The 27,316-nt window shown below is 48.1% G+C and overlaps 1 protein-coding gene across 1 annotated transcript in view; it reads right to left on the bottom strand.

Moving 5' to 3' along the window:
- The window catches only part of PITHD1 (PITH domain containing 1), a 54,573-nt gene that overhangs the window by 15,173 nt on the left and 12,084 nt on the right, over positions 1-27,316 (bottom strand). Inside the window, exons 3-4 of the mRNA XM_078680808.1 lie at positions 3,678-3,755; positions 3,295-3,399 (exon numbers count right to left, since the gene is read on the bottom strand). Coding sequence (XP_078536934.1) covers positions 3,295-3,399; positions 3,678-3,755 — 183 coding nt within the window. The remainder of the gene's footprint in view (positions 1-3,294; positions 3,400-3,677; positions 3,756-27,316) is intronic.

The following is a 27,316-nucleotide window of genomic DNA, read 5'->3' as shown; positions in this document are numbered from 1 at the left end:
TGAACAGGCGATTCCAGGGGGACTTTCCACCAGCATGGGCCTAGGCCTTAACCAAGACAGCCTCATATGTAGTTTACACCATGGTGAGTTTCAACATATGCACATAGTCCTGGACTTCAGGATTGATAATCACTCTGAAAGCGACCACCAGCCCCAAAATATATAGATCAGAACCAAGCCCTCTATACTCACCCCTGCAAGAATTCTGATCGAACAAGCCAGTACAGAAAACCTTGAGCGGCTAAGATGTAACTCGGTTAATAGCCAAGACCTAGCTGATAGGTCACTATAAGCATTCGCAAATGGTGTCAAGAACAATCCAGATCCAGTAAGAGTTTGGGCGTCATTCATTGATCAAATAGTGGCAATGTATCCAGCCAAAAGCTCATAGACAAGTATGGTCATCAGCAGCAGCAGAAAGATCGGTCTACCAAAAAACATATACCTTGTAAAATCGAGAATTAGTCAAACCCTGAGGCAAATAAGGATCCACCCATGAAACAACCTGTTAGTCATAAGACTGAGGGAGGAGTGCAGAAAACTAAAAAAAGAGGTATGGTCTCAAAAAAGAAGCATGGATGAGAGCTTCTGGGAAAAGCTTATAGGTGCAACAAAAAGTAAAGACTCAAGAAGGTTCTGGAGGATATTTAACAAGCTAGATGGATTGCGGGCCACCAATAATGGCAATATTGGTGAAGTGACCTGGGTAGAGTTCCTCGATGCCCATTTTTCAACACACTCAGAATGTGGGGTAAACTCAGAAACTGAGGAACCGGAAATCCCTATGGAAAGCCACTTTCTACTATAACTCGAGGGACCATGATACTCAATCGATGCAATCATTAAAGTGATAAACGGGTCTCTCTCCAACTGCACACCAGGCCACAAAGGCATCCCGAAACACATATTAAAGCATAGTACTGCGACATGGTCAAAGCACTTGGCAATAATGTTTAATAAGATTCTGCTATCGGGGGACAACCAAGCGAGCTGGCGAGGCTCAATCATCCACCCGATCTTCAAAGGCGGTAATACATCCTCGCCAGGCAGCCACTGCCTCCTAGCCTTATTAGATGTGGAACTCAAACACTTCTCATCTATAGTGCTACATGACCTCTCCAACTGGGCAACAAAGTCAGTAAGAATCACTATAAATCAAACAGGGTTCACGAAAAAACAAGGCACTCTCAGAAATTTGATGGCAGTGGGGCTTCTACTGGAGAGAGCTTGCGATCACATCCTGCCCATATATATGTGTTTCGCTGACTGCAAGGCGGCTGTCGACCAAGTACCCCATCGAAAGTTGTGGGCCAAACTATCAGTAACCTCCTATAAATATTTGGGAGTTAGTTTAGTCTCACAGGCCTACTTTGCCACCCAGAAAGATATGTTCAATAAAAAGCCAGGGCTTTGAACTTTGAGTTCGTATCCCTTTCAAAAATCTGTGGGGCCACTCCGAGATGCCACTTCTCACTGTGGTTAAAGCCAAATTTTTACCAACACCGGAATACAGCCGCAAACTAATGCTCAGGCGTGATGCAGCTTCTGGATTCCCTTCAGATCAGAATGTATAAGCTAGGCTTCCACCTTCTGAGAGCCGCTTTCTCAGTTCAAATAAGGCTCGAGTTTGCCCTGGCAAAACAAACCTTTTTCCAGGAAAGGAATCTCATTGAAATTCTGTTAAAAAACTTGGTCTGCTGAAAGAGACTTGGGGAGCTGCAGCAATTGTTAACAACCCAGGTTGTATTTAAAAAAAACAGTAAATAAATGTACCCAGATAAGTCACTTTGCAAAGTGGTCACATGGGTGCTGGTCTTAAATTCTTATACAAATGGCCTGGAGCAACCTTATTTGGGGGGCAGCTCCTCAATTCACATCAAGAAAAGGTTTAGGACTTTGCAACTAGGGTCTTTACTGACATTGGATTATACCCCGAAGTTGATGGAAACGGGGATTGCCACAAGCAAAAAATGCTATGTAACTTAGTTGATGAAACCCTGATACACATGTTTTACACTTGTTCATGGTTGTTGAACCATTGAAGAGCCTTGCTACGTAATGAACTAAGGGTTCTGGGAATTCGGAGTTACAGGCAAGCGCTTATTGAATCGCTGTGCACACGGAACTTCATGCTGAAAATTCGCATAGTCCAATTCTTTAACATCTTCAAGAAGGAGGTAGCAGCCACACCACAGAGTAATGGGGTTAATTAAGAATTAATTTGCACAAATCGCATAGCGAACATCACCTTTTATGAGCATGTGGTATCTTATTACCATTTTAAGAACTCGTTTAATAAGGAAAAATGGAACATAGGCATGTAATGACCAGCTGGTGGTACTTTATTGGTTTTAATTAGCTATGCACTTTATAAATAAATATTTGCTAATAAATGATCTACTGGGGAAAGGGGTGGTTAAACTCACTGGATCACTGCTTGCACATTATTGTCCTACTTGCACTTTATCTGATGGCAGTAATTCTAGCATCATCTCAAATATGCTATAGATAGATGAAGCAAGTGGTCCTATTATTTCATATTGTTGTGTATCTTTGGTTTTATTGTGTACTCTACTTCATTGCATAGGAAAAGGGGTGTCTAACCTCGCTGGAACCCTGCTCGCACCTTATTGATCTGCTTGCACTTCATTCTCAAATCTATTCAAATCTGCTATAGATGCCCAAATCAAGTTGTCACTTTTATTGTTGTACCTCTTTGTTGTTATTGTCTTTTCGATGTTATTGCAATGATTTTAAGTAACTAAGCAAATAAAATGAACTTGAATCTTATAACAAATATTTTGTAGATGGAGATGTTACAGATTCACAACCAGTCCTACCTGCCCATGAGCTGGACCAGTCAATAATGTCCTCCTGTACAGTCAATAGTCTACTGGGGCATTAAAATACAATCTAAAACTGGACATGATAGGTGAGGTATTGTGGAACACCGATGGGCGTCAGAGGGTCAGCCTTGTGGTAGACACATGCATTATTTCTTCAAATAACACAACACACACATTCTGGATTCATAGTTTCAGTCACCTGTCCCCCTGCCCCTTTACATGGCATAGGGTAGCATGTGACATCAAAGAGCACCAGAGAAGATAGATGTAACATCCAACACCCTAATTAAAACTGTTAATAGCAAACAGCCCAGTGTCACCAAAAGTGCCCAGAGAAAAACTCTAATGGCAAATAGCCTCCAGGGGCACCAACAAGGACAAACACCACTTAAAAACCTGTGAATGCCAATTTGGCCCATTAAAGGGAAGGGAGAAGTGGCCCTCATACTTTGTGGGATATTCCAGCTCTCCAGTGACATCTTTATTCAGACTGAATTCCTGATCCGCTTCCCTAACTGTTTCATCAAAGCTCATGTGTGGAATGTTCTTGTACCTAAAAGGGAAAGAGAAAGGGACTGGATATAAAAATTCAATGAATTGGCAAGACTGAGTTATTCTTTAGCATTATTGGTTTGAGTCAAAGGCAGGAAAAGGCTGTCCATTAGTGAGGGTTGGAGAGAAATGAAGGTTGGAACTAAGATCGGGAACACAGGACAAGTGTGTGATGGAATGAAGGAGCATATAGAAAGACACACGGTGGAAGAGACAATTAAACCATCTATGATTAGACAAAATAAAACCTGATATCTGGGGCGATGAGGATTCTCTTACAGTCTCATCTCGGATGGATGTGTGTCATCATCTTCTCCCATGATGATTATTCCTTTCAACTTCACGTTTCCTGTGAAACTGAAAAGAGGAAGGCAAATTGAAGATAGACAGGAGGTCTAAGGGGAGTAGCATAATCGAATGGATCAATGTGTAGAAGAAAGAGAAGTCAAGGAAAGATAAAAAAGGGAGACCCAGAAATAAGAAAGAAAAGGAGGTCCAGAATAGAGAAAGGAACAGCGCCTGGAAGAGAGCAAAACAAGTGACACAGAAATGTAGAGAAAGATTGGGGGGGCGAGAAAAAAAATGGAGATGCACGGTTGAGGAGAAAGTGGAAAGACTCGGGGAAGAGAGGAGAAAAGGGCCCACGGGGGAAGAGGATAGGAGCCAGTGATGATAAGATGATCTCGGAAGGAGGAAGGAGGCCAGGGATGAGAAGATGCCACCGAAGGAGAAACTGAGCAGGCCCTTTAAGCAAAAGTGTCAAGGGAAGAAGAGAAAGGACGTCTCAGGGAGAGAGAGCCCCCACAAAGAGGGGAAAGGGTGAGAGGGAGGATCCCAGAGAAGACAAACAGACAGTTGCCAGGATGAAAAGTGAGGGAGATAGAGTGCCAACAGAGGAAAGAAGGGAATTCCAATGAGGAGAATAAGAGGAAACACAAAGAGAAGAGAGAAAAAAGCCTTGAGAGATAGAAATGGAGCCCATAGACGACAGACATGAGCCTATCAGGGGCACACAAAGGCAAGAATTAAGCAGTCACTAACTATCCCTTGCTGAGAAAGATACTGGGCTGTGTCTACATACAATGGTTGACACCACAGACAAATTACAGAAATAATGTATGCAGATCCATCACAGACGTTAAGATATAATTATTTACTGTTTTGGTTTAATAAAACGAGAAGCAGTGCAAATTTTGTGATATAAAGCTATAGTGTGTAAACATTACACAATCACTGCACAGCAATTGAACCGTACCAAGATAAAAGAATATACACAATGATATGAACTAAGGCCATACGAGCACAGGCTCTAGTAATCCAGCAAAATTAAATCACAAGACATAAAGCTTTTAGACTTTTAGAGTAATAAAACATAATACATAAGACCATTTGTTAAGTACTTAAAATGTAGCATAATATTCTCTTGTTAGCAAATGTTAAGTATGTGACTTTCTTTTATTAACATTGACTACACTACAGAATAAAAAACTAGAGTCACAGCATTGATGAATTCTTTCATAAAATAGAATTTACTAGCTTGATCTAAAGCTCCTACTATGCTGCTGTTTTGACCACTAATAAAATCGCTATGGGGGTTCAAACCCAAACTACACTTTGAGCACCATCACTCCAGTACACACCGGTGGAGCGATTGTCCTCTGCGCTGGGGTATACTGATGTCTTTTCTTGTCGCAAGACCTAGAGATCTAGCATTGCTTGTTCTAATGGGAGCATTTACCCACAATAGAGTAGGAACTGCACCAACGTTCCCAAACGCCTACCTACCAGGACATTTATCAACTTAGTCTCTGTAAATAGAAAATTACGCACAATGGTGAATCTTAAATAAGCACGTGCTAAGATTTTTTTCATACACTGAGCTAATGACAATTTGCATGTTCACTCCTGAGCAGGGGCCAGCAGACTATGATGTGGCCCACCAATAAGCGATATCATGCAGTAGGTGTACTACTATTGACCGCTGGACTCAAGTGTCTGTAACCCCTTTTATTTACACATTGCAGCCACGGATGTACGACATTACAACGCATGCTTTTACATCGCATGCTTTTACAACGCGGTTTTTACAACGCATACCATTACAACGCATAGTGCTTTTGGGCGCTGGATAGTGAATAGTTTAATTTACTATTCCAACTCCAGTCCCCGTGGACACTAGGGAAGGTTATTGGATAGTAAATTAACCTATTCCCTATCCTAGAGCGCCCCCCCAGCGCAATGCGTTGTAATGGTTTGCGTTGTAATGGTTGCGATGTAAAGGCACTGCGTGGTAAAAGTTGCGTTGTAAGTGATGTTTCCCTGCAGCCACGTACGGTTGCAAAGGTGATGGCGATGCCTGCATGCTGTGACTGGGGTGGCATTACCGCTCAGCAATACAGTGAATACCTTCTCAAAACAAATACTTTCCGAAAAGACTGACTCTGTGAAAACATATCTAGGAAATTAATAGTGCCTGTAAACAGACTAAAGTCTCCAATATCAGCTAAAATATCTAAAAATGTGGTAATGATGGTAGATGGGGCTTGAGGTCGTATTGTTCAATGTCTCAATGACCTTGAATATCAGACCGTGGTTCGTGGTTGGAGCTTGTCATTGGCCGCCGTTCATCTCACTTGGGCAACAGTCAACCAAGACGGTTGTCCTACTTGGCCGACTATTGCTAGTCAGATTAAGGTCTTGGAGAGGTGTCTGGAGAAGCAGAGTCATGCATGTTTCAGTGTAGACTTTTGGACATGGTGGTCGTTTCAGGTCAAACTTTCATAGTTTTTTCACACCATGATCATTGTCCCATATACAGCTACCTCCATCCATTGACCATACTCGAAGTGAGGAACATTCCCTCCTTGGTAACAACCTGGACTAAAGCCCAGTCACCTATGTTGACTGAGGGTGGTTTGGTGTCTCTGCTTCGATTACAGCATTCATTGATGGATCATCTTCTCTGTGTCTTTAGGGCGGGCAAATGAAGGACTTATTGGGGGGCTTCCAAGCTGCTTGGATGGGATAACATCCCACCTAAGTAGCATGGAAGCAGTAGTGCTTTAGACATGGAAGAAAGTATGATATGCCCACTCACCATCTTCTTCCTGTTCCTCACAGATACAGAACGTCTTTGTTATGGTGTGCATGAAACGTTCAACTTCCTCACTGCATTAGGAGCTATCTTGGGGTGAATTACTGTTTTCAATGCTAACAGAGTGGAGATATTCTTGGAACTCACTATGATGGAAGAGGCGCCCATTGTCTGTCTTTATCTCTGCCAGCCAGCATTGTCTAAGTGTGCGCTTGTATACTTCAAATAGTCACCAAGAAGATTTCAATGGCTGGGTAGCTGGTACAGGAATATACCACAAGAAGAAGGGACCTCCCATCACGCTTGCGCAGAACTCTGCACTCACTTTGGTCCGTGGGACGAGTGTGCCTTCTCTGTGATTATCAGCACAGGGAGTTTAGTGCACATTTGACTGCTGCTGATAGTTCAACTCTCAACAAAATTGGGGCACCATACTGTTTCATGTAGTTTTGCCTGTGTCTTTGTTATTCTTTGGTATGTCACCTACAGAGCTTGTCTATCAGGGTTTGTGCTTACTGACCACTATAAGGACCTGGATGGAGCGGGCACTCCAATCTCAGAGGAGATACTGGATGCCTTTTTGAGCAGGACAACTTTCAACCAGCTGCCAGAAGGGAGCGAGGGGCACTGTGGGTCCCTATTGAAGAGTCCAAAATTCGAGTCGATATATAGGAGCTGGCCTCGGGTAAAACCCCAGGGGCGGATCATCTACTGGTCGAATTTTACCAAATGTTCGCCTCCCAGATAGTGCTGAGACTGGCAGAAAAGTATGCTAATGCACTGATTTGTGGCCACATTTCGGGCACGACTAGGGAAGCCCTCATAGTATCGATACCCAAACCCATGAACGATGCTCTGGATGTACAGGCCTACTGTCCGGTCAAACCTAGTTTTTAAGATTCTTAACAAAATGTTGATGAATTGTCTCCAGGCCCACCTAGCAACCCTCATACATGAAGAGCAAAACGGGTTTATTCCAAAACGCAATTCTTCAAACAATATAAGAGACTTGCATCATATTCTAGATGAAATATCAGGGGCACAACATCCAGAGGCAATGATATTCTCCACAGACATATGGAAGGCATTTGACACATTGCAGTGGCAATATTTGCAGGTCATCATGTGCAGGATGGCCGTTGGGGAGAGATGGAATATACAAGGGCAAGAGTGCAGATGGGCAAATGTATTTCTGAGGCATTGGCAGCACACGGCAGAGTTGTCTTCTCGCTCTCACGCTCTTTGCACTGGTGGTAGAGCCTTTCACTTGTTTTGTATGGGAGGAAAGTCAGGAGAAGTAGGATCTCATTTCATGACAGAGAACAGTTTCACTCGGTGCAGATAACATGCTCATCTATTTTATAGATGCAATCTCTGGTATCCTGTGGAGTGTCTCCTGCTTGGAGGATTTTAGCCAGATTTCAGACATGCAGACAAATTGGCGAAAGTCTTGTGCTTTTCCTGGGTCCCCGAGGTTGGCGAATACCCCACTCCCTAGCCCCACTTCCCATCGTCCCCAGCCCACTCCTGTCCCAAGCAGGGTACTAATGTCTAGAAATATCTGGGGGTTAAGGTATATCACTAGGACAGAGACATCGGGGGCTATTTTGTCGGTGGGGGGATTGCTTTGTGCTCTCTGAGGTGATGTCTCATTTTGGAGGACACTTAGGCGCTCCATTACAGCTTGCATAACACTGACTAAAAAGGTCATGCTGCCTATGGTCCTGTACTGTTTTGTTAACCCGCCTATCTGGATACCGAAGGTGTGGTTTGAGTGCATCAATGGCTTGCTTAGGAAGCTGATCTGGGATGGGCATAATACCAGGTGTCCCTTTGCACGCTCCAGATACTAACTGTGAGAGGTGGTCTTGGGGTCCCCGACTTTGAGCTTTATGATGATGCGGCGTAGCTGCAATGGATTGCTTGCTGGCTACTGGGGCTTAGTTTTGCAGGACTGGGGGATTACAAGACTAGGTGCAGAAGGAGGGCATTACTGGTCATAATGTTGGGGGTTAAGCTGACAACCTCTTGCCAGAAGCAGCTCCTTTGTATAGCTCTCCGGTGTTGGGATTGGCTCACCGCAGAGTGGGACTTGCTCTACCTTACGCCCCAGCGACCTGCTAGTAAGGTTGGATACTTTATTGCCCAAAGACTGACTGTCTGGATAGAAGCTGGCTTGGAGACATTGGGGTACTGCTCCACTAAAGACTCTTTTCGGACAATGTAGGTTTTAGAGACAGAGCAGCGAACCAGGAGCTCAATTTATGACAGAAAAGGCATCGATGCTGGAACTAGGCAGGACACTTGAGCCATAACCCCCTGTTCAGGACTTGCTGCAGACATTACTGACGTTTGGGAGTCATTAGGACTGCTGGCTTTACCAAACTGCTCTATTTATGAAGACTGGCGATCTGCCCCCCTTGCGTGATAGGTGGGAAGCCTTGATTAGCAGCACATTAGCTGGGAATTACTGGGTCCAAACCTGGGAGCATCTTGGACAGCCCAAGTTAGCAGTGTGCAGGATAATATTCAATCTATGTGGGGCGAGATATGTACCATGCAGATAATTTAATTGCGTGAATTTAAACCACGTGTTGCAGGTGTATGTAGAAGAGCGTTCTATGGTTGATGCAGTCTTTTTCCATAGGGTGTGAACTTGATGCATCATTGAGCAGTTCCGGAGGCAGGTCACGGGGATCTGGAGCGTACCTAAGGCCGGCAACATCTCCAGGCAGTCGATATGTGCCTGCTGAGATCATATAAAAGAAGACTGGAGAAAAAGGCAGCCAATAGATTCCTTGACTTCGCCCCAGGAATTGCCCACAGAGATATTGCATGCCATTAGAGATCTGCTCAGAGGCCCAAGCATAGTTGATGGTGAAAAGCAGTGGACAAATGGGCCTTAGAAGAGGGAGTGTCGCTGTGGGAAAAGGAATATATTGGGGGGGGTGTCCACATTCAAACTCTTGCTGACCTGTGGGCAGAGGTAGTAGCCAGTTTTCTGCACTATGACTCCCAGGCTGAGGTGGGCTGGGACAATGGCCTTTCATAGGCATGACCCCTTTTCAGCGCGACTACCTACACTACAGCCCCCTCACCCCCGAAACTCCCATCAATCAATCAATCAATCATGGCATTTATATAGCGCGCTACTCACCCGGGAGGGTCTCAAGGCGCTGGGGGAGAGGGGTATGTTACTGCTCAAACAGCCAGGTCTTGAGTTGCTTCCTGAAGGAGAGATGGTCTTGGGTTCGCCGCAGGTGGGTGGGGAGGGAGTTCCAAGTCTTGGCTACCAGGTAGGAGAAGGATCTTCCTCCGGCGGTGGCTTTGCGGATGCGTGGTACGGTGGCGAGTAGGAGGCTGGTAGATCGTAGCTGGCGGGTGGGCGTGTAGAGGGTCATGTGGTCGTTGAGGTACTTGGGGCCCAGGTCGTGGAGGGCCTTGTGTGCGTGGGTGAGGAGTCGGAACGTGATCTTCTTGCTGACGGGGAGCCAGTGCAGGTCTCTCAGGTGTCCGGTGATGTGGCTGTGTCCGGGGATGTCCAGGATGAGTCGTGCGGAGGCGTTCTGGATGCGTTGGGAGTCTTCTCTGGAGTTTGGCTGTGATTCCGGCGTAGAGGGCGTTCCCGTAGTCCAGTCGGCTGGTGACGAGTGCCTGGGTGACGGTCTTCCTGGTTTCAGTGGGGATCCATCTGAAGATCTTGCGGAGCATGCGCAGGGTGTTGAAGCACGAGGAAGAAACGGCGTTGACTTGTCTGGTCATTGACAGGGAGGAGTCCAGGATGAAGCCCAGGTTGCGTGCGTGGTCCGTTGGTTTGGGAGCGGTGCCCAGGGCCGGGGGCCACCAGGAGTCGTCCCAGGCGGAGGGTGATGATCCAAAGATGAGGACTTCTGTCTTGTCTGAGTTCAGTTTAAGGCGGCTGTTCCTCATCCAGTCGGCGACGTCTTTCATCCCTTCGTGTAGGTTGGCTTTGGCGGTGGTGGGGTCGTTGGTGAGGGAGAGGATCAGCTGGGTGTCGTCAGCGTAGGAGATGATGTTGAGGTTGTGTTGGCGTGCGATGGCTGCGAGGGGGCGCAGCCATCGCACGCCAACACATGTAGACGTAGAAGAGGGTCGGGCTGAGAGAAGATCCTTGTGGAACGCCGCAGATGACTTCGGTGGCCTCGGATCTGAACGGAGGGAGGCGGACTCTCTGAGTTCTTCCGGTGAGGAACGAGATGATCCATTCCAGCGCTTTCTCTCGGATTCCGATGTTGCTGAGGCGCTTCACTAGGGTTCGGTGGCAGACCGTGTCGAACGCTGCGGAGAGGTCCAGGAGGATGAGGGCCGCTGTTTCCCCGTTGTCGATCAGGGTTCTGATGTCGTCGGTGGCTGCGATCAGGGCGGTTTCGGTGCTGTGGTTGGCCCGAAAACCGGACTGCGAGGGGTCGAGGGATCCGTTCGTCTCGAGGAAGGCGGCAAGCTGTTTGTTGACAGTCTTCTCGATGACTTTGGCCGGGAACGGAAGGAGCGAGATGGGACGGTAGTTCTTGAGGTCGGTGGGGTCCGCCGTTGGTTTCTTCAGGAGGGCGGTCAGCTCGGCATGCTTCCAGCTCTCCGGGAAGGTGGCGGTGTGGAAGGAGGAGTTGATGGTGTCTCAGAGATGGGGTGCGATGGTGGCGTCGGCTTTGTTGAAGATGTGGTGTGGGCACGGGTCGGTTGGTGATCCTGAATGGATGGAGTTCATCGTGCGGGTGGTGTCTTCGGTGGTGATCGGGGTCCAGTTGCAGAGGGTGGTGGGTACGGGCGTTGGTTCGGTGGTAGGGTGCGTGGTCTGTACGTCGAAGCTGTTGTGTATGTCGGTGATCTTGCGGTGGAAGAACGAGGCGAGTGAGTCGCAGAGGCTTTGCGAGGGGGTGATGTCGTTGAATCCGGCGCTGGGGTTGGAGAACTCTTTGACGATGCTGAAGAGTTCCTTGCTGTCGTGGGCGTTGTTGTCCAGTCGTTCTCTGAGTGCCGTCTTCTTGGTGGCGCGGATCAGCTGATGGTGTTTGCGGGTGGCGTGTTTGAGGGCGGTCCAGTTGTCTGTGGTGTGGTCGATCTGCCAGGCTCTCTCGAGGGTGCGGCAGTTCTTCTTGGATTCCTTGAGTTAGTCGGTGAACCAGGGGGTTTTCTTGCTGCCGGGTCTGCTGGGAGGGTTCTTTAGTGGAGCGAGGTCATCGGCGCAGGTGGTCAGCCACTTGGTGAGGTTGCTGGCTGCTTCGTTGGGGTCCGTTGTGCTGGTGGGGGTGTTCTGGCTGATGGAGGAGGTGAGCTGCTCGGCGGTGATCTTGCTCCAGCTGCAGCGGGGGACCCGTTGCGGTTGGTGGTGGGTCGTAGTCCTATTGAAGCTGAAGTGGACGCAGCTGTGGTCTGTCCAGTGGAGTCCGGTGGCGTGGCTGAAGGAGACGTGCTTGCTGGAAGAGAAGACGGGGTCAAGCGTGTGTCCGGCGTAGTGGGTGGGGGAGTTCACCAGTTGCTTGAGTCCGAGGTTGGTGAGGTTGTCCAGCAGGGCGGTGGTGTTACTGTCGTTGTTGTTCTCCAGGTGGAAGTTGAGGTCCCCTAGGAGGATGTAGTCGGCGAAGGGGAGGGCGTGCGGGCTGATGAAGTCTGCGATGTCTTCGCTGAACTGTGTACGTGGTCCCGGTGGTCTGTAGACGAGGGTGCCTCGGAGGGTGGTCTTGGGGTCGGTGTGTATCTGGAAGTGAAATTCTGCAATGGATCGCACTCCGCTAGCCCCTCCTCCGGGTCGCCCCTAAGCACTCTGGTATTTGAAGTGCGTGTAGTTCGAAGAATAGAAGTCAAGTTCATAAGTGGTTCACCAAAGTTGGTGCGAGTAGGTACTCGTTGTTCCCAAAATCTCTAGACCCAAGACATGGCTCGGGTTTCGGGATAGTTTCCCTCATCAGTAGAGAACAAGTATGGGGTGGATGAGAAGGCCGCCAAGTAACCGTCACAGGCCTCGATGCCTCTCTGGCTCGCAGGGCGTCTCCAGAAGCTCGTCAGCTTGGTGCTCAAGGGAGCGATAAGTAAAATTCTGCAATGGATCGCACTCCGCTAGCCCCTCCTCCGGGTCGCCCCTAAGCACTCTGGTATTTGAAGTGCGTGTAGTTCGAAGAATAGAAGTCAAGTTCATAAGTGGTTCACCAAAGTTGGTGCGAGTAGGTACTCGTTGTTCCCAAAATCTCTAGACCCAAGACATGGCTCGGGTTTCGGGATAGTTTCCCTCATCAGTAGAGAACAAGTATGGGGTGGATGAGAAGGCCGCCAAGTAACCGTCACAGGCCTCGATGCCTCTCTGGCTCGCAGGGCGTCTCCAGAAGCTCGTCAGCCTGGCGCTCAAGGGAGCGATAAGTAAAATTCTGCAATGGATCGCACTCCGCTAGCCCCTCCTCCGGGTCGCCCCTAAGCACTCTGGTATTTGAAGTGCGTGTAGTTCGAAGAATAGAAGTCAAGTTCATAAGTGGTTCACCAAAGTTGGTGCGAGTAGGTACTCGTTGTTCCCAAAATCTCTAGACCCAAGACATGGCTCGGGTTTCGGGATAGTTTCCCTCATCAGTAGAGAACAAGTATGGGGTGGATGAGAAGGCCGCCAAGTAACCGTCACAGGCCTCGATGCCTCTCTGGCTCGCAGGGCGTCTCCAGAAGCTCGTCAGCTTGGCGCCCAAGGGAGCGATAAGTAAAATTCTGCAATGGATCGCACTCCGCTAGCCCCTCCTCCGGGTCGCCCCTAAGCACTCTGGTATTTGAAGTGCGTGTAGTTCGAAGAATAGAAGTCAAGTTCATAAGTGGTTCACCAAAGTTGGTGCGAGTAGGTACTCGTTGTTCCCAAAATCTCTAGACCCAAGACATGGCTCGGGTTTCGGGATAGTTTCCCTCATCAGTAGAGAACAAGTATGGGGTGGATGAGAAGGCCGCCAAGTAACCGTCACAGGCCTCGATGCCTCTCTGGCTCGCAGGGCGTCTCCAGAAGCTCGTCAGCTTGGCGCTCAAGGGAGCGATAAGTAAAATTCTGCAATGGATCGCACTCCGCTAGCCCCTCCTCCGGGTCGCCCCTAAGCACTCTGGTATTTGAAGTGCGTGTAGTTCGAAGAATAGAAGTCAAGTTCATAAGTGGTTCACCAAAGTTGGTGCGAGTAGGTACTCGTTGTTCCCAAAATCTCTAGACCCAAGACATGGCTCGGGTTTCGGGATAGTTTCCCTTATCAGTAGAGAACAAGTATGGGGTGGATGAGAAGGCCGCCAAGTAACCGTCACAGGCCTCGATGCCTCTCTGGCTCGCAGGGCGTCTCCAGAAGCTCGTCAGCTTGGCGCTCAAGGGAGCGATAAGTAAAATTCTGCAATGGATCGCACTCCGCTAGCCCCTCCTCCGGGTCGCCCCTAAGCACTCTGGTATTTGAAGTGCGTGTAGTTCGAAGAATAGAAGTCAAGTTCATAAGTGGTTCACCAAAGTTGGTGCGAGTAGGTACTCGTTGTTCCCAAAATCTCTAGACCCAAGACATGGCTCGGGTTTCGGGATAGTTTCCCTCATCAGTAGAGAACAAGTATGGGGTGGATGAGAAGGCCGCCAAGTAACCGTCACAGGCCTCGATGCCTCTCTGGCTCGCAGGGCGTCTCCAGAAGCTCGTCAGCTTGGCGCTCAAGGGAGCGATAAGTAAAATTCTGCAATTGATCGCACTCCGCTAGCCCCTCCTCCGGGTCGCCCCTAAGCACTCTGGTATTTGAAGTGCGTGTAGTTCGAAGAATAGAAGTCAAGTTCATAAGTGGTTCACCAAAGTTGGTGCGAGTAGGTACTCGTTGTTCCCAAAATCTCTAGACCCAAGACATGGCTCGGGTTTCGGGATAGTTTCCCTCATCAGTAGAGAACAAGTATGGGGTGGGCCAGAGAGGCATCGAGGCCTGTGACGGTTACTTGGCGGCCTTCTCATCCACCCCATACTTGTTCTCTACTGATGAGGGAAACTATCCCGAAACCCGAGCCATGTCTTGGGTCTAGAGATTTTGGGAACAACGAGTACCTACTCGCACCAACTTTGGTGAACCACTTATGAACTTGACTTCTATTCTTCGAACTACACGCACTTCAAATACCAGAGTGCTTAGGGGCGACCCGGAGGAGGGGCTAGCGGAGTGCGATCCATTGCAGAATTTTACTTATCGCTCCCTTGAGCGCCAAGCTGACGAGCTTTTGGAGACGCCCTGCGAGCCAGAGAGGCATCGAGGCCTGTGACGGTTACTTGGCGGCCTTCTCATCCACCCCATACTTGTTCTCTACTGATGAGGGAAACTATCCCGAAACCCGAGCCATGTCTTGGGTCTAGAGATTTTGGGAACGAGTACCTACTCGCACCATCTTTGGTGAACCACTTATGAACTTGACTTCTATTCTTCGAACTACACGCACTTCAAATACCAGAGTGTTTAGGGGCGACCCGGAGGAGGGGCTAGCGGAGTGCGATCCATTGCAGAATTTTACTTATCGCTCCCTTGAGCGCCAAGCTGACGAGCTTCTGGAGACGCCTTGCGAGCCAGAGAGGCATCGAGGCCTGTGACGGTTACTTGGCGGCCTTCTCATCCACCCCATACTTGTTCTCTACTGATGAGGGAAACTATCCCGAAACCCGAGCCATGTCTTGGGTCTAGAGATTTTGGAAACAACGAGTACCTACTCGCACCAACTTTGGTGAACCACTTATGAACTTGACTTCTATTCTTCGAACTACACGCACTTCAAATACCAGAGTGCTTAGGGGCGACCCGGAGGAGGGGCTAGCGGAGTGCGATCCATTGCAGAATTTTACTTATCGCTCCCTTGAGCGCCAAGCTGACGAGCTTCTGGAGACGCCCTGCGAGCCAGAGAGGCATCGAGGCCTGTGACGGTTACTTGGCGGCCTTCTCATCCACCCCATACTTGTTCTCTACTGATGAGGGAAACTATCCCGAAACCCGAGCCATGTCTTGGGTCTAGAGATTTTGGGAACAACGAGTACCTACTCGCACCAACTTTGGTGAACCACTTATGAACTTGACTTCTATTCTTCGAACTACACGCACTTCAAATACCAGAGTGCTTAGGGGCGACCCGGAGGAGGGGCTAGCGGAGTGCGATCCATTGCAGAATTTTACTTATCGCTCCCTTGAGCGCCAAGCTGACGAGCTTCTGGAGACGCCCTGCGAGCCAGGGGGAAATCGAGGCCTGTGACGGTTACTTGGCGGCCTTCTCATCCACCCCATACTTGTTCTCTACTGATGAGGGAAACTATCCCGAAACCCGAGCCATGTCTTGGGTCTAGAGATTTTGGGAACAACGAGTACCTACTCGCACCAACTTTGGTGAACCACTTATGAACTTGACTTCTATTCTTCGAACTACACGCACTTCAAATACCAGAGTGCTTAGGGGCGACCCGGAGGAGGGGCTAGCGGAGTGCGATCCATTGCAGAATTTTACTTATCGCTCCCTTGAGCGCCAAGCTGACGAGCTTCTGGAGACGCCCTGCGAGCCAGAGAGGCATCGAGGCCTGTGACGGTTACTTGGCGGCCTTCTCATCCACCCCATACTTGTTCTCTACTGATGAGGGAAACTATCCCGAAACCCGAGCCATGTCTTGGGTCTAGAGATTTTGGGAACAACGAGTACCTACTCGCACCAACTTTGGTGAACCACTTATGAACTTGACTTCTATTCTTCGAACTACACGCACTTCAAATACCAGAGTGCTTAGGGGCGACCCGGAGGAGGGGCTAGCGGAGTGGTATCTATTGCAGAATTTTACTTATCGCTCCCTTGAGCGCCAAGCTGACGAGCTTCTGGAGACGCCCTGCGAGCCAGAGAGGCATCGAGGCCTGTGACGGTTACTTGGCGGCCTTCTCATCCACCCCATACTTGTTCTCTACTGATGAGGGAAACTATCCCGAAACCCGAGCCATGTCTTGGGTCTAGAGATTTTGGGAACAACGAGTACCTACTCGCACCAACTTTGGTGAACCACTTATGAACTTGACTTCTATTCTTCGAACTACACGCACTTCAAATACCAGAGTGCTTAGGGGCGACCCGGAGGAGGGGCTAGCGGAGTGCGATCCATTGCAGAATTTTACTTATTGCTCCCTTGAGCGCCAAGCTGACGAGCTTCTGGAGACGCCCTGCGAGCCAGAGAGGCATCGAGGCCTGTGACGGTTACTTGGCGGCCTTCTCATCCACCCCATACTTGTTCTCTACTGATGAGGGAAACTATCCCGAAACCCGAGCCATGTCTTGGGTCTAGAGATTTTGGGAACAACGAGTACCTACTCGCACCAACTTTGGTGAACCACTTATGAACTTGACTTCTATTCTTCGAACTACACGCACTTCAAATACCAGAGTGCTTAGGGGCGACCCGGAGGAGGGGCTAGCGGAGTGCGATCCATTGCAGAATTTTATGTATCTGGAAGTGCATGTGCTCGGCGGCGGAGAAGGTTTCGTCGGAGTTGGTCGAGATGCGGATGGCGTTCTTGTGTACGATGGCGATGCCTCCTTCAGTCTGGTTGACGCGGTCCTTCCGGGTGATCTTGTATCCGTCCGGGATGGCTGTGGCGATGTCGGGCGCTGAGGAGGCGTTCATCCAGATCTCGGTGAGGAAGGCGACGTCCGGTGTTGTCGCGTCGAGCAGGTCCCAGAGTTCCACGGCGTGCCTGTGGACGGAGCGGGTGTTCAGCAGGATGCACTTCAGGTGGTTGCTGTTTGTGTTGGACTCGGCGGGAGCGGTGCAGGTCCGGTAGCAGGTGAAGCGGCAGGCTTTGCAGGCGAAGGGTCCGTGGGTGCGTCTCGGGGTGGCTCGGTAGCAGGCAGGGGTCCGGCCGGCATTGAGTGCGTTGAGAGTGGCGGCGTCGTAGGTCTGTCTTGAAGTCTTGCATCGGCGGTGGGGACCAGGGGTCATGGCGCTGGGCGCGGTCCAGGCGCGGACGGGCGCAGACGGGCTTGCCTTATCGGCGCTCCCGCTGCGCGTGACCGCTGCGCGTGCGTGAGGGCAGCATAAGAAGGGAGTCGGGTGGGCGGAACAGCTGGTTGGCGGGAGAGGGGCGGCGAATGGGCTTGCGGGGGGCAGGGCCGCAGGGAGGCAGCGGCGGGAAGAAGCTGGTGCGGGCGGGCGGCTCAGCAGCGGCTGGGTCGCCCGAGCACGAAGGACCAGGAAGCGGCAGCAGGCAGGCAGGAAGCGTCAGCAGGTAGGCAGGCAGGAGCAGCAAGGAGCGTGGGGGCAACTGGGCCTGATTACAGGCACTGTAGTCGCTCCTGACCCGGTGGCGTGGTCCCCTTAAGAAGGGAGCCGGGTGGGCGGAACAGCTGGTTGGCGGGAGCGGGGCATCTTGCCAAGCATAGAACCAAGGATGAACTAAATGATCTTCTCGATCTCTAGGCAATCTACTCCAAGGGGCTATCAACTGAGCAACTGTTTGGGTTACTAGTTATAATGTATGTTTGTTTTTCTTTACTTGATGAGAGCTGTCAACATGATGGAAGTAATGTCAGTCATGATTTTGGCAGAAATTGTATATAATCAAACATGCTATCAGTGTATGGTCATAAGCAGTACACCGATAAACAGCACAGAGGGCAATAGAGGTGCTGGGTGTTCTATAATTTCATTCCTACCAGTTAGCAAACGATGTACAAGCCATTTGACTGATTGCATGCACTTGGATTAGCACCAAAAATGAATAAATGTCAAAAACCAATAAAGAACGTTTTTCAAAAATGCAATGGGTGTTGTATAGTATGAGGCATGGCGTAGTAGCCAGACTAATTTAAGTGGCTTTGGTTGGATCAAAGTAATTCATAATGGTGTCTTAGAGTACAGCATCCTTAGTATCCTGGAAGGCTTTCTTATAAATGAGGTCCCATGCCAGCATGGTCTGGCTTTTGGTCAGGCTGCATAGTAGTTTCACAACAGTGGCAAGGGTCAGGATTAACCTGTAACAAGTAGGTGACACTGCCAAGTTTTGTGGTGTTCTGAGGTAGTCCAGTAGTCTTCATTTCTTATTTTTTGGGGCTTCAGCTAGCATCCCTTAGCCGGAGAGCATCCATGAAAAGAAATTACGGAACTTCTATTTATCTTTATGTAAGGTCAGGTCACAGTCCTATGTTCTTTGGAGATCTGTACATAGTCTCTTGTGCTGGTCTTGAATAGCCATGGTGTAGATCAGGATGATGTCTCTAACATTCATGACCCATTCCAATCCTACTAGGGTGTCTGTCTTGGCATCCTTGAGGTAAAAGAGATGCCAATAATGTAGTCTCTTGTACAAAGGGAGTCCCAGGTGGATGAAGAACTTTGCGAAGCATCAATTAGATTGTTTGAGCTGGTGGTGATCTGCTTTGATGTTCAGTTTGAAGAACCATTTTGTTCCACTGAAGTCCACCAGAAAGTCTAGCATGGGCATCAGGTGTCTTTCTAGTTAGATCGCCTGGTTGGGAAGATGTATATTGATGCAAATCCTGACTGCCAAGGTTGCTTTGGTTTGCATGCGACTTCTATCGGAGAAACAAATGGTGTTGGGCGAGAGATGTTTTCTATGACATCTTCCTTCTCTGATTTCTGCTGCTAATTTTATACTTGGGTTGATGTGATCGGTTTCATAAGGTTGTACTGCTGGGCCAATGCGGAGATTCATTAGCCTGGTCTCGAGATATCCTCATCAAGAGAACAGGGGTTGGAATCTCGTGCTGGTTCTTAAACTTTAAAGGCATTCACACTTCATGAATTGGATCAAGCACAGGCCTTCTGTTATGCTCCAGTGTCTTCCTCCATCACATTGAATGTGGCCTTGACCTGCTTGACTTTATGACTGTTTTGAAAGTGCCTGGCAGTGGAAGTGATGTCAGGCTACAAACGTATAAATACATTACCCAGGTTTGAGCTGGAGGCATTATTTTTTCCATCATATGCACCAATACACATATCGAATAAAGTGGTGCCCTGGAGGCTTGGTACTAACGAATACGCATTTTGGCTGCAATCGTTTGGATCCAACTTCGAGTTTGTGAATGGAAACATCAAATGATACTTCTTTGCCTTTGATAACAGGGATCATGGATTGTGTCTCGGACCCAGGTTACTGAGTGTACTTTTCTTGCACAAGTTTGGACGACTGTCCCTTGTGTTTCTGCAGAGACATGCAAAGTGGTTCATACAGGTGCGGGTACTTTTTTCATTGCGCAAGACAATCTTCCAAGGGGTGTTTTTCATCACCACAGAAGCCGTAGGTTCATCAACAGGAGGCTTAACTGATTTTTGGCTTGTTAAAGATATTAATGGTCACCTCAGCACTTACCACCTTTGTTTGGTTCTCATCTGGCCACATACATCATGGCTTTCCCTAACTGGCGTTGCCATTCAGTAGGTTGAAGTGAACTACTAGGGCCTAAACTGCCTTGTCCCAATTATATGCTGTGGCAGTGACAGTCTGGAAGAGTTATTTTCCCTCACCAGCATGGAGTACTTTTTTGACCGCCTGACTAAGCAATTGGTCTTTTTGGTGACTATGAAATATTCTTTCAGTCTTCCAATCCATATCTTCCACCTTTGTCTGTGTGTGGGGCTGCTGGTTCTGCAGGGCATGAAATCACCAAACGTTTATTGATCTGGGCAGTAAATGGCACAGCTGTAGATAGGAGGCTACTGTTCAACTGCCCTTTAGTGGAACTCTACTCCAGGGTGGCCACAATTCATGAACATCATTCTAGTATGTTCCTTTCTGAGACTGGCCCTTCCTGTCAGGATATTTCTGTTCAGAGTCCAGCTATTTCCTGCCACGTGGTTTCAGACCTACCAGCATATACATAGCCTTTGAGCAGTTTACCGTAGTGTAGAGACTCCTCTAGTTTGATCCTGCTGTTGGAATTTTATCTCCAGCTCTCCTTCAGATCAAACAGCTCTACCTCTGCTCCAGTTAATTTCCTACAGAGATCAAAAACGTCATTTTTGCTAGAACCGTCCTACAAATAGGACGTCAGAAGTTTTTTTTACTTTTTCATCCCTGTGTTATACTTTCCATAGGGCGTCTTTGTGTTGTATTTTCTGAAGGGCATCTTCTCTGTAATCTTACACTCAGGACAGACAGTTTGGCTACCAGAAATACCTTGTGGCACAATGCAGAGGCCACATCATATCTCCTTGTGCTTTCATGAGGAAGAGGAAAAGCAGCCCTCCGTCCGAATGAGCTGTAGCCTGCCTGAAGCGAATCAGAGGGCACAGGGTTTGAAGTGTTCCTCTGTTCAGGCGCAGAGATGTGTGAATGACACTGGGGCTGAGGTCAGGGCCACTAGAGGTCACCGGCTGAGAGACATGCTTAATACTGCTGGGGTTAAGATGCTGGTGCCTGGCAGAGGTGAGCAAGCCAGTGTCCTGCCAGCCTCTTTGTAACCAATACTGAGAGCAAGAACCTGCAGATGCTAAGTGCTACCAATAAGATGGACCATGCAGTTAGTCTGCAGGTATGGACTGGCACTAATGAGAGCCCATGCTTTATTATATTTAGACCAGGCTACAGCACCCAGCTGCATGGGTGATGGGGATGCATGTGCCCTATCTCACACTGGTGGTATTTGGACTGGGTGGTACAGTATAATACATGTTATATTAATTAACTGTATAAAGAGCAACAGTTACCCGAAAGTGTCCTGGCGCTTAGCTCAAGAGCCAAGATAGCAGATTACCATGGAAGATCCTGATAAAATGAACTGCTGAATAGCCATGTCTTCAATGTCTTCCTGAATCACAACAGGTCCGGAGAGGCCCAAATATGGAAGGGAAGTTCATTCAATGCCCTAGTGGTGCAGGTAACAAAGCTTCTGCCACCCCAATTAGCTCTTTTGAATTTAGGCACTATCATCATCTTCGCTCCTAGTTCTGTTTGGGTTATACCAACTGAAACATTGCCTAAGAAGGTCTGGTCCCACGTCATGCAGAGCCTTGAAGGCAGTACAAAGTGATTTGAATCTGACCTGTTGCCTTATATTGGCAGCCAGTGGAGCTTTCTAATTTCTCTTTTAACCGATGTGATTGTCGGAATACCTGTTGGCAGCATAGCTGCCACATTTTGCAATAATTGTAGTTTGTTCATATGTTGCTGTTGAACATTCAGGTACAAGCTGCTGCAATAATCATGTTTACATAAAATAAGGAAGGTTACCACTATTTGTTGTCTTTCCTGAGGTAATAGATGTAACATCCTAAGCAGCTGGAAAATTGTGGAAGTGACCGTGTTCACCTGATTTCCAAAGGTGAGCCTAATGTCAATTACCTCTACTACGTTTTTAGCTTGCCAGACAGGCGTTGGAAGGATAGCTAGTTTCTCCGGGCACCAGCTAGCAGACTGGAAATTAGCGTTATTTCCAAAGGTGATCACCTCTGTTTTACTTGAATTCAGTTTTAAACAATTTTCCGCCATCCAGGTCTTTACCGACCTCATGCAGTCATTGAATTTCTCACTACTCTCGGTTTCCTGATTCGGTAGCAGAGGCACCACTATTTGCATAAGAAGTTAGGTGAAAGCCGAAAGTCATAATCAACGGGCCAGAGATGAAACATATACATTGAAAAGAGTGGGACTCAGTGAGGATCCCTGTGGGACCCCGCAGGGAAGCGAGAAAGTTTTGGAGATAAACATGTCTAAGGCCACTGTTTGCTTTCTGTCTATCAGGAAGGAGCGGAATAGCTTCCAGGCCAGACCCTGAATGCCGCACGCCGACAGTCAGACCATTAAGAGATCATGGTGGACAGTGTCGAAAGCTGCAGAGAGATCCAATATTATCAATGCCGCATTGCCTCCTATATCCAATGCCTTCCTGATTTCGTCAGTGGACTTAATAAGCGATGATTCTGTGCTACAGCTTCCCCCGAAGCCGCATTGTGTTGAATCTAAAATATCATTTTCCTGAATGAAATTCATGAGTTGATGGTTCATGGCCTTTTCTATCAATTTTGCCAGGAGGGGGAGCCGGGAAATAAGCCGAAAATTATTAGGGTCTTTAGGGTTGAGGTTTTGTTTTTTCAACAGTGAGGCAATAGAAGCCGTCTTCCATGCTTTAGGGAAATGACCAGCGTTAAACATGGCATTAAATATTGAGGTAAGAATCACTGCGCAGGATGAGAAGCCAATTCAATCACGGATACCGGACAAGGATCGTAAGGAGAGTGATACATACCTGAGAGAAGGAGAAAAACAGTTTATTGGGAGCTGTGAACTTTAGCTTAGTAGTGGAATGTACTCTGATTATAGGGGACATCTGATTAGTTACATTTCTATGTGTTTATTAGTCACAGTACCATAGGTTTCTTGTAAAATGGTTCTTTGTTTTGAGCTTCAATGGCATTATAGTAAAGGGCAAGATAATAATGTTATAATTGCCTCAAAGTTTTTAATAAAAATCCAGATTTTCTCATACTACAGTTAAGAAATTCACACTGATCTCCTAAAACTGCTATAAGTTCCGTTGTCAGGTCTCTCCTATATTTCTGGGGTTGCCATAAACTTTTCTATTATTAAAGAACCAGATTATTTCTATGCACAGTAGACAAGAGGTGTATATAGTACCACCACAGAACTGTCTACAGGACCACTGAAGACTCAATACCAACAGAACCACACAATGTCTATGTAGGAAGCTGGCTCTCTATATAGTGCACAAAAATGAAGTACACTATGCAGAGAGTCCAGTGGGTCCCCAATCGGTATACAGAGGCAGAAATAGATAATACTAACGCTCTATGTGTGATAGTGTGGGCGAGCAGTTAGGTGTATCAGAGGGTAGTGCTAAGCATTTGTTGTACTCACAGAGGCAATAAATGAGACCCACACAAGAATAAATCTGAGACCAATTTGCAAAATAACACAGATTTTTATATAATTTTTAAGACCAAGAACTTCGCTCACAGATAAATACAATCAATCGGGTGTTTGTTTGTTAAGCGCGACTACTCACCCGTAAGAGTCTCAAGGCGCTGGGGGGTGGGGTCGCAGGTTCCAGTCCATCAAGGAGGGGGTCTGTCGAAGAGCCAGGTTTTGAGGATTCTTGACAAGATGGGGAGTGATGTTGTCTGTCTGAGGTGGAGGGGAAAGTCATTCCAGGCTCTGGTCGCGCATAAGGAGAAGCCGCCTCCCGATCTGGTCTTTCTGGTGCAGGGGACCATGGCGTAGGAGAGCTGGGCTGATCTTTGGGGTGCGTGAAATTTGAGTCAGCTGTTCAGGTATGCAGATCCGGTGTTGTGGAGGGCCTTGTGAGCGTGGGTTAGCATCTTGAAGGTGACTCTAGCTTTGATGGGGAGCCAGTGGGGTGTGCGCAGGTGCTGGGAGATGTGGCAGTGTCTTCGCAGATTGAGGACGAGTCTTGCGGCAGCGTTTTGGATGGAGAAAAACACAAAAATCCATAGAAAATCATACAATCTGCTCTAGGGATTTACCTTTGAGGTTTAGGGTAGCAGCAGACCATGGTCCAATATTCTACAAGCAGATGGTCAGAAGCGTCCCGGATTCGTCCGGGAGTAGGGTGCTGAGGTCGTTAGTAGCTGGGGCAGTACGAAGGAGGCCACTGAAAAACAGGCTTCACAAGGGGCCTTGCAGGTAAGTTCAGGGGACTCTTCGATTCTGTATCGCTTGCGGGTGGTCCGGTCCCTCGGGTATTGCTACGGCAGGGCTCCGGTAGGTCCTGGTGTCCTCTCACTTGGTGGGGGGCAGATATGACACTCTGGCGCTGGTGTATCTCTTCTTGCTTGGGTGCTGCATCTGAGTCGCCGGGGAACAGCAAGTCGGTAAACCAGACTCTGCAGATTCAAAGCCTGCAGACTGCAGGGGAGCAGTACCTCTACTCCAAGGGAGTTCTCTATCAATTGGGAAAGGGCTGAGGGTGCTACAGGGTTCTTGGAGGCCTCACAACAGCAGAACGAAACAGCACACCACGATGGTCAAGTCCTTGGAGATTCTGCAGATGGTACTCTGTCCTCGGGTCAGCAACTCCTCTTTGTCCATTTTCTTCTTAGGTACATCGAATCTAAAGTTCAGGATCCAGGGGTAACACCTAAATACTAACTTTAGGGGGTTTACACGGGGAGACAGGTAGGAGCCTACTTTTAGGGTGTCTACACCCTCTATGTGACCACTTCCTTTGGGGGAGTGGGCACAACCCTGACCATATTTGGCTAATTCCCTCTCAAACAAAGATGGAAGAAACTGAAAAGTGGGCTTCACGTCACCTGCCCCACCTTAGGGATGGTGCTGCCTGAATGGGGACCCACCTCCTAAGTTAAGTAATTTTACCCCCTGTCCTTCTGCCAAATGTGGAGCAGGACAGGGGGGTTATCATCCTCCATTATCTGGAGATTCCTGGGTTACATTTAAAAAGCGGCACCACCTTTCAAGTTTCCGGTCTTGGAATGCCATTACGGCCTGGAGGAGGTGTGAAGCACCTCCGCCCAGAGCAGGCTTTGTCCCTGGCCTCTGAGAGCGCAGGCTGTCACCGCATGAGGTCAGAAACATGTCTGGTGGGGTCAGGCTGGCTAAGACTAGTCAAAGACCACAACAGTGTTTCGTAGATTTTCAGGGGAACCTCCAAGGTGTCCTCTGTGTGCATTTATTAATAAATCCATCACTGGCCATCAGTGTATATTTATTTATTTATTGCACATCCCTGGGTACAGTGAAGCTATCATGGTGCTGGAGAACTCGTAATGATGGGTGTCCAGCCCATGTACTCTCCATGGCTTCCATGTGCACTCACAATATCAAAGAATGGACTTAGATAGTTTGGGGCCATATCTGCTCATGCAAATATGTCCTCACATAGGATATAGTGAACCCTGTCTTTGGGTTGAAAGACCTGCAGTAGGGGTGGCTTTCCCATACCTTATGCAGTGACTGTGGGCATGCACACAGGGATGGGTGCCATGACGACTCTTCAGTTTTCTTTTTGCAAGAGAAGCAGCCTGCAGTGGCAGTTTGCATAATCTTGGTGAGGGGTCCCAAGGGTGGCACGATTTGTACTGCAGCCCTAGTTGACCCTCTTTAGTCCAAATGCCCTAGGTGGGTACCATTTACAAGGAACTTGTAGGGGTTGCAGAAGTTGTGCCAATTGTGGTACCGTTTTGGGAAAAAGCTCTGTCACCGGGAACCGGGTAAGCAGGGAACCAGTGCACTTTCAGTTGAAATCCTGTCATGTTCCAAGCAAAAAGTGGGGGCTAACTATGTCAAAAGAGGTACTTTACTACAGTCTACAGACCCACCGTGCACCAAATGGCTATACAACTGCAGAAATGGTGCTATCACGACAGGTGTAACCTAGTGTATGATGCCAACACCAAATCCAGAACATACATGACCACTACAGACCTAGGGCATACAATATAGGATCAGCACAAACCTACAGGACCACTGAAGACCTTGGGTACACATCACCTACTACCCAAGGTTTTCGGGACGACTACAAAACTACAACTAACATGGATACTGAATTAAATGTCAAACGTCTAGCAGGACGGACCACCACAGGTCTAGCACCTACATCAATGCCAAGATCCTAGTGAATACAAGGTCAAACTTGTTCATTCATATGCAACAGAAAGAAATTTTGGGCACATACATTCTTGCTACCTTCACATAATATGCTTCTTGGAAAAAGAGAGAAAACCCATCCTTGGGCAAATGTTAGAAATAGCTAAGACACCAGCATAGCATGTACACAGCTGTGTTACCTAGCTATATTCATAAAACCTGTCTCGCAGAGTGGCGGAAAGAGAATGATTGTAGGTAAGAGAGTAAGCAGAGTGAGCTGACACTTCCCAATACTCTAGTCCATAAGATATCTGGGGCACCCAAGGAGCTTTCCTACTGAAGATCAATGACGTTGATATACCACACACTATTAGACACAACCAAGCCTGTATTCCATCAAGTCACCATTCATAACATTGTGGTAGGTTTATTACCATCATGACTTGGTCGAATAATATTGCATCACACCCTCACTGCCATTTTGTATGTTCAACTGTACTATTCCTTTAACACACACTATATGTGTATATATATATATATATATATATATATATATATATATATATATCAATGCTCTTTTGCCAGTCCCACCAAATGAGCAGCACCCGAATGCACGCTAAGGTGGCAAACCTTTTATTCAGGATACAGGTACGTTCAGTTCGTGATATCAATCACACAGCCAACATGCGAATCGCCTTACGCGTTTCGAAAGTCTCTCCTTTCTTCCTCAGAGGCCATCGCTATGATGAATACATGCTCCGGTCTCCATTTATCACTGCCAAATCACGCCCCCAGATGGGCCGGTTCCTTAACCATCGGCATTGTAGATATTGGAGTCCTGGAAAATCCAACCTCAGATGGTGCATTAATTTCTGTGAAACATTTCAAGCCCATGGATGGGCCACCACAAACTGCGCTTGCCTTCATTCCTAGTGTGTACTCCTCTTTGCGGCATTGCCGATGCTGTGTCGCGGAGCCCCCTTTACGGGGTGGTGCAGGCTCGACGGCTGGGTCGCCGCCATAAATCAATGCTCTTTTGCCAGTCCCACCAAATGAGCAGCACCCGAATGCACGCTAAGGTGGCAAACCTTTTATTCAGGATACAGGCAAGTTCACTTCGTGATATCAATCACACAGCCAACATGCGATTCGCCTTGCGCGTTTCGAAAGTCTCTCCTTTCTTCCTCAGAGGCCATCGCTATGATGAATACATGCTCCGGTCTCCATTTATCACTGCCAAATACCGCCCCCAGATGGGCCGGTTCCTTAACCATCGGCA

This window comes from Lissotriton helveticus, chromosome 3_1 (genome assembly GCF_964261635.1).
Source record: "Lissotriton helveticus chromosome 3_1, aLisHel1.1, whole genome shotgun sequence".
NCBI lineage: Eukaryota > Metazoa > Chordata > Amphibia > Caudata > Salamandridae > Lissotriton > Lissotriton helveticus.
Note: the sequence above shows the minus strand (reverse complement) of the source record. Positions and strands in the feature narration are given on the sequence as shown.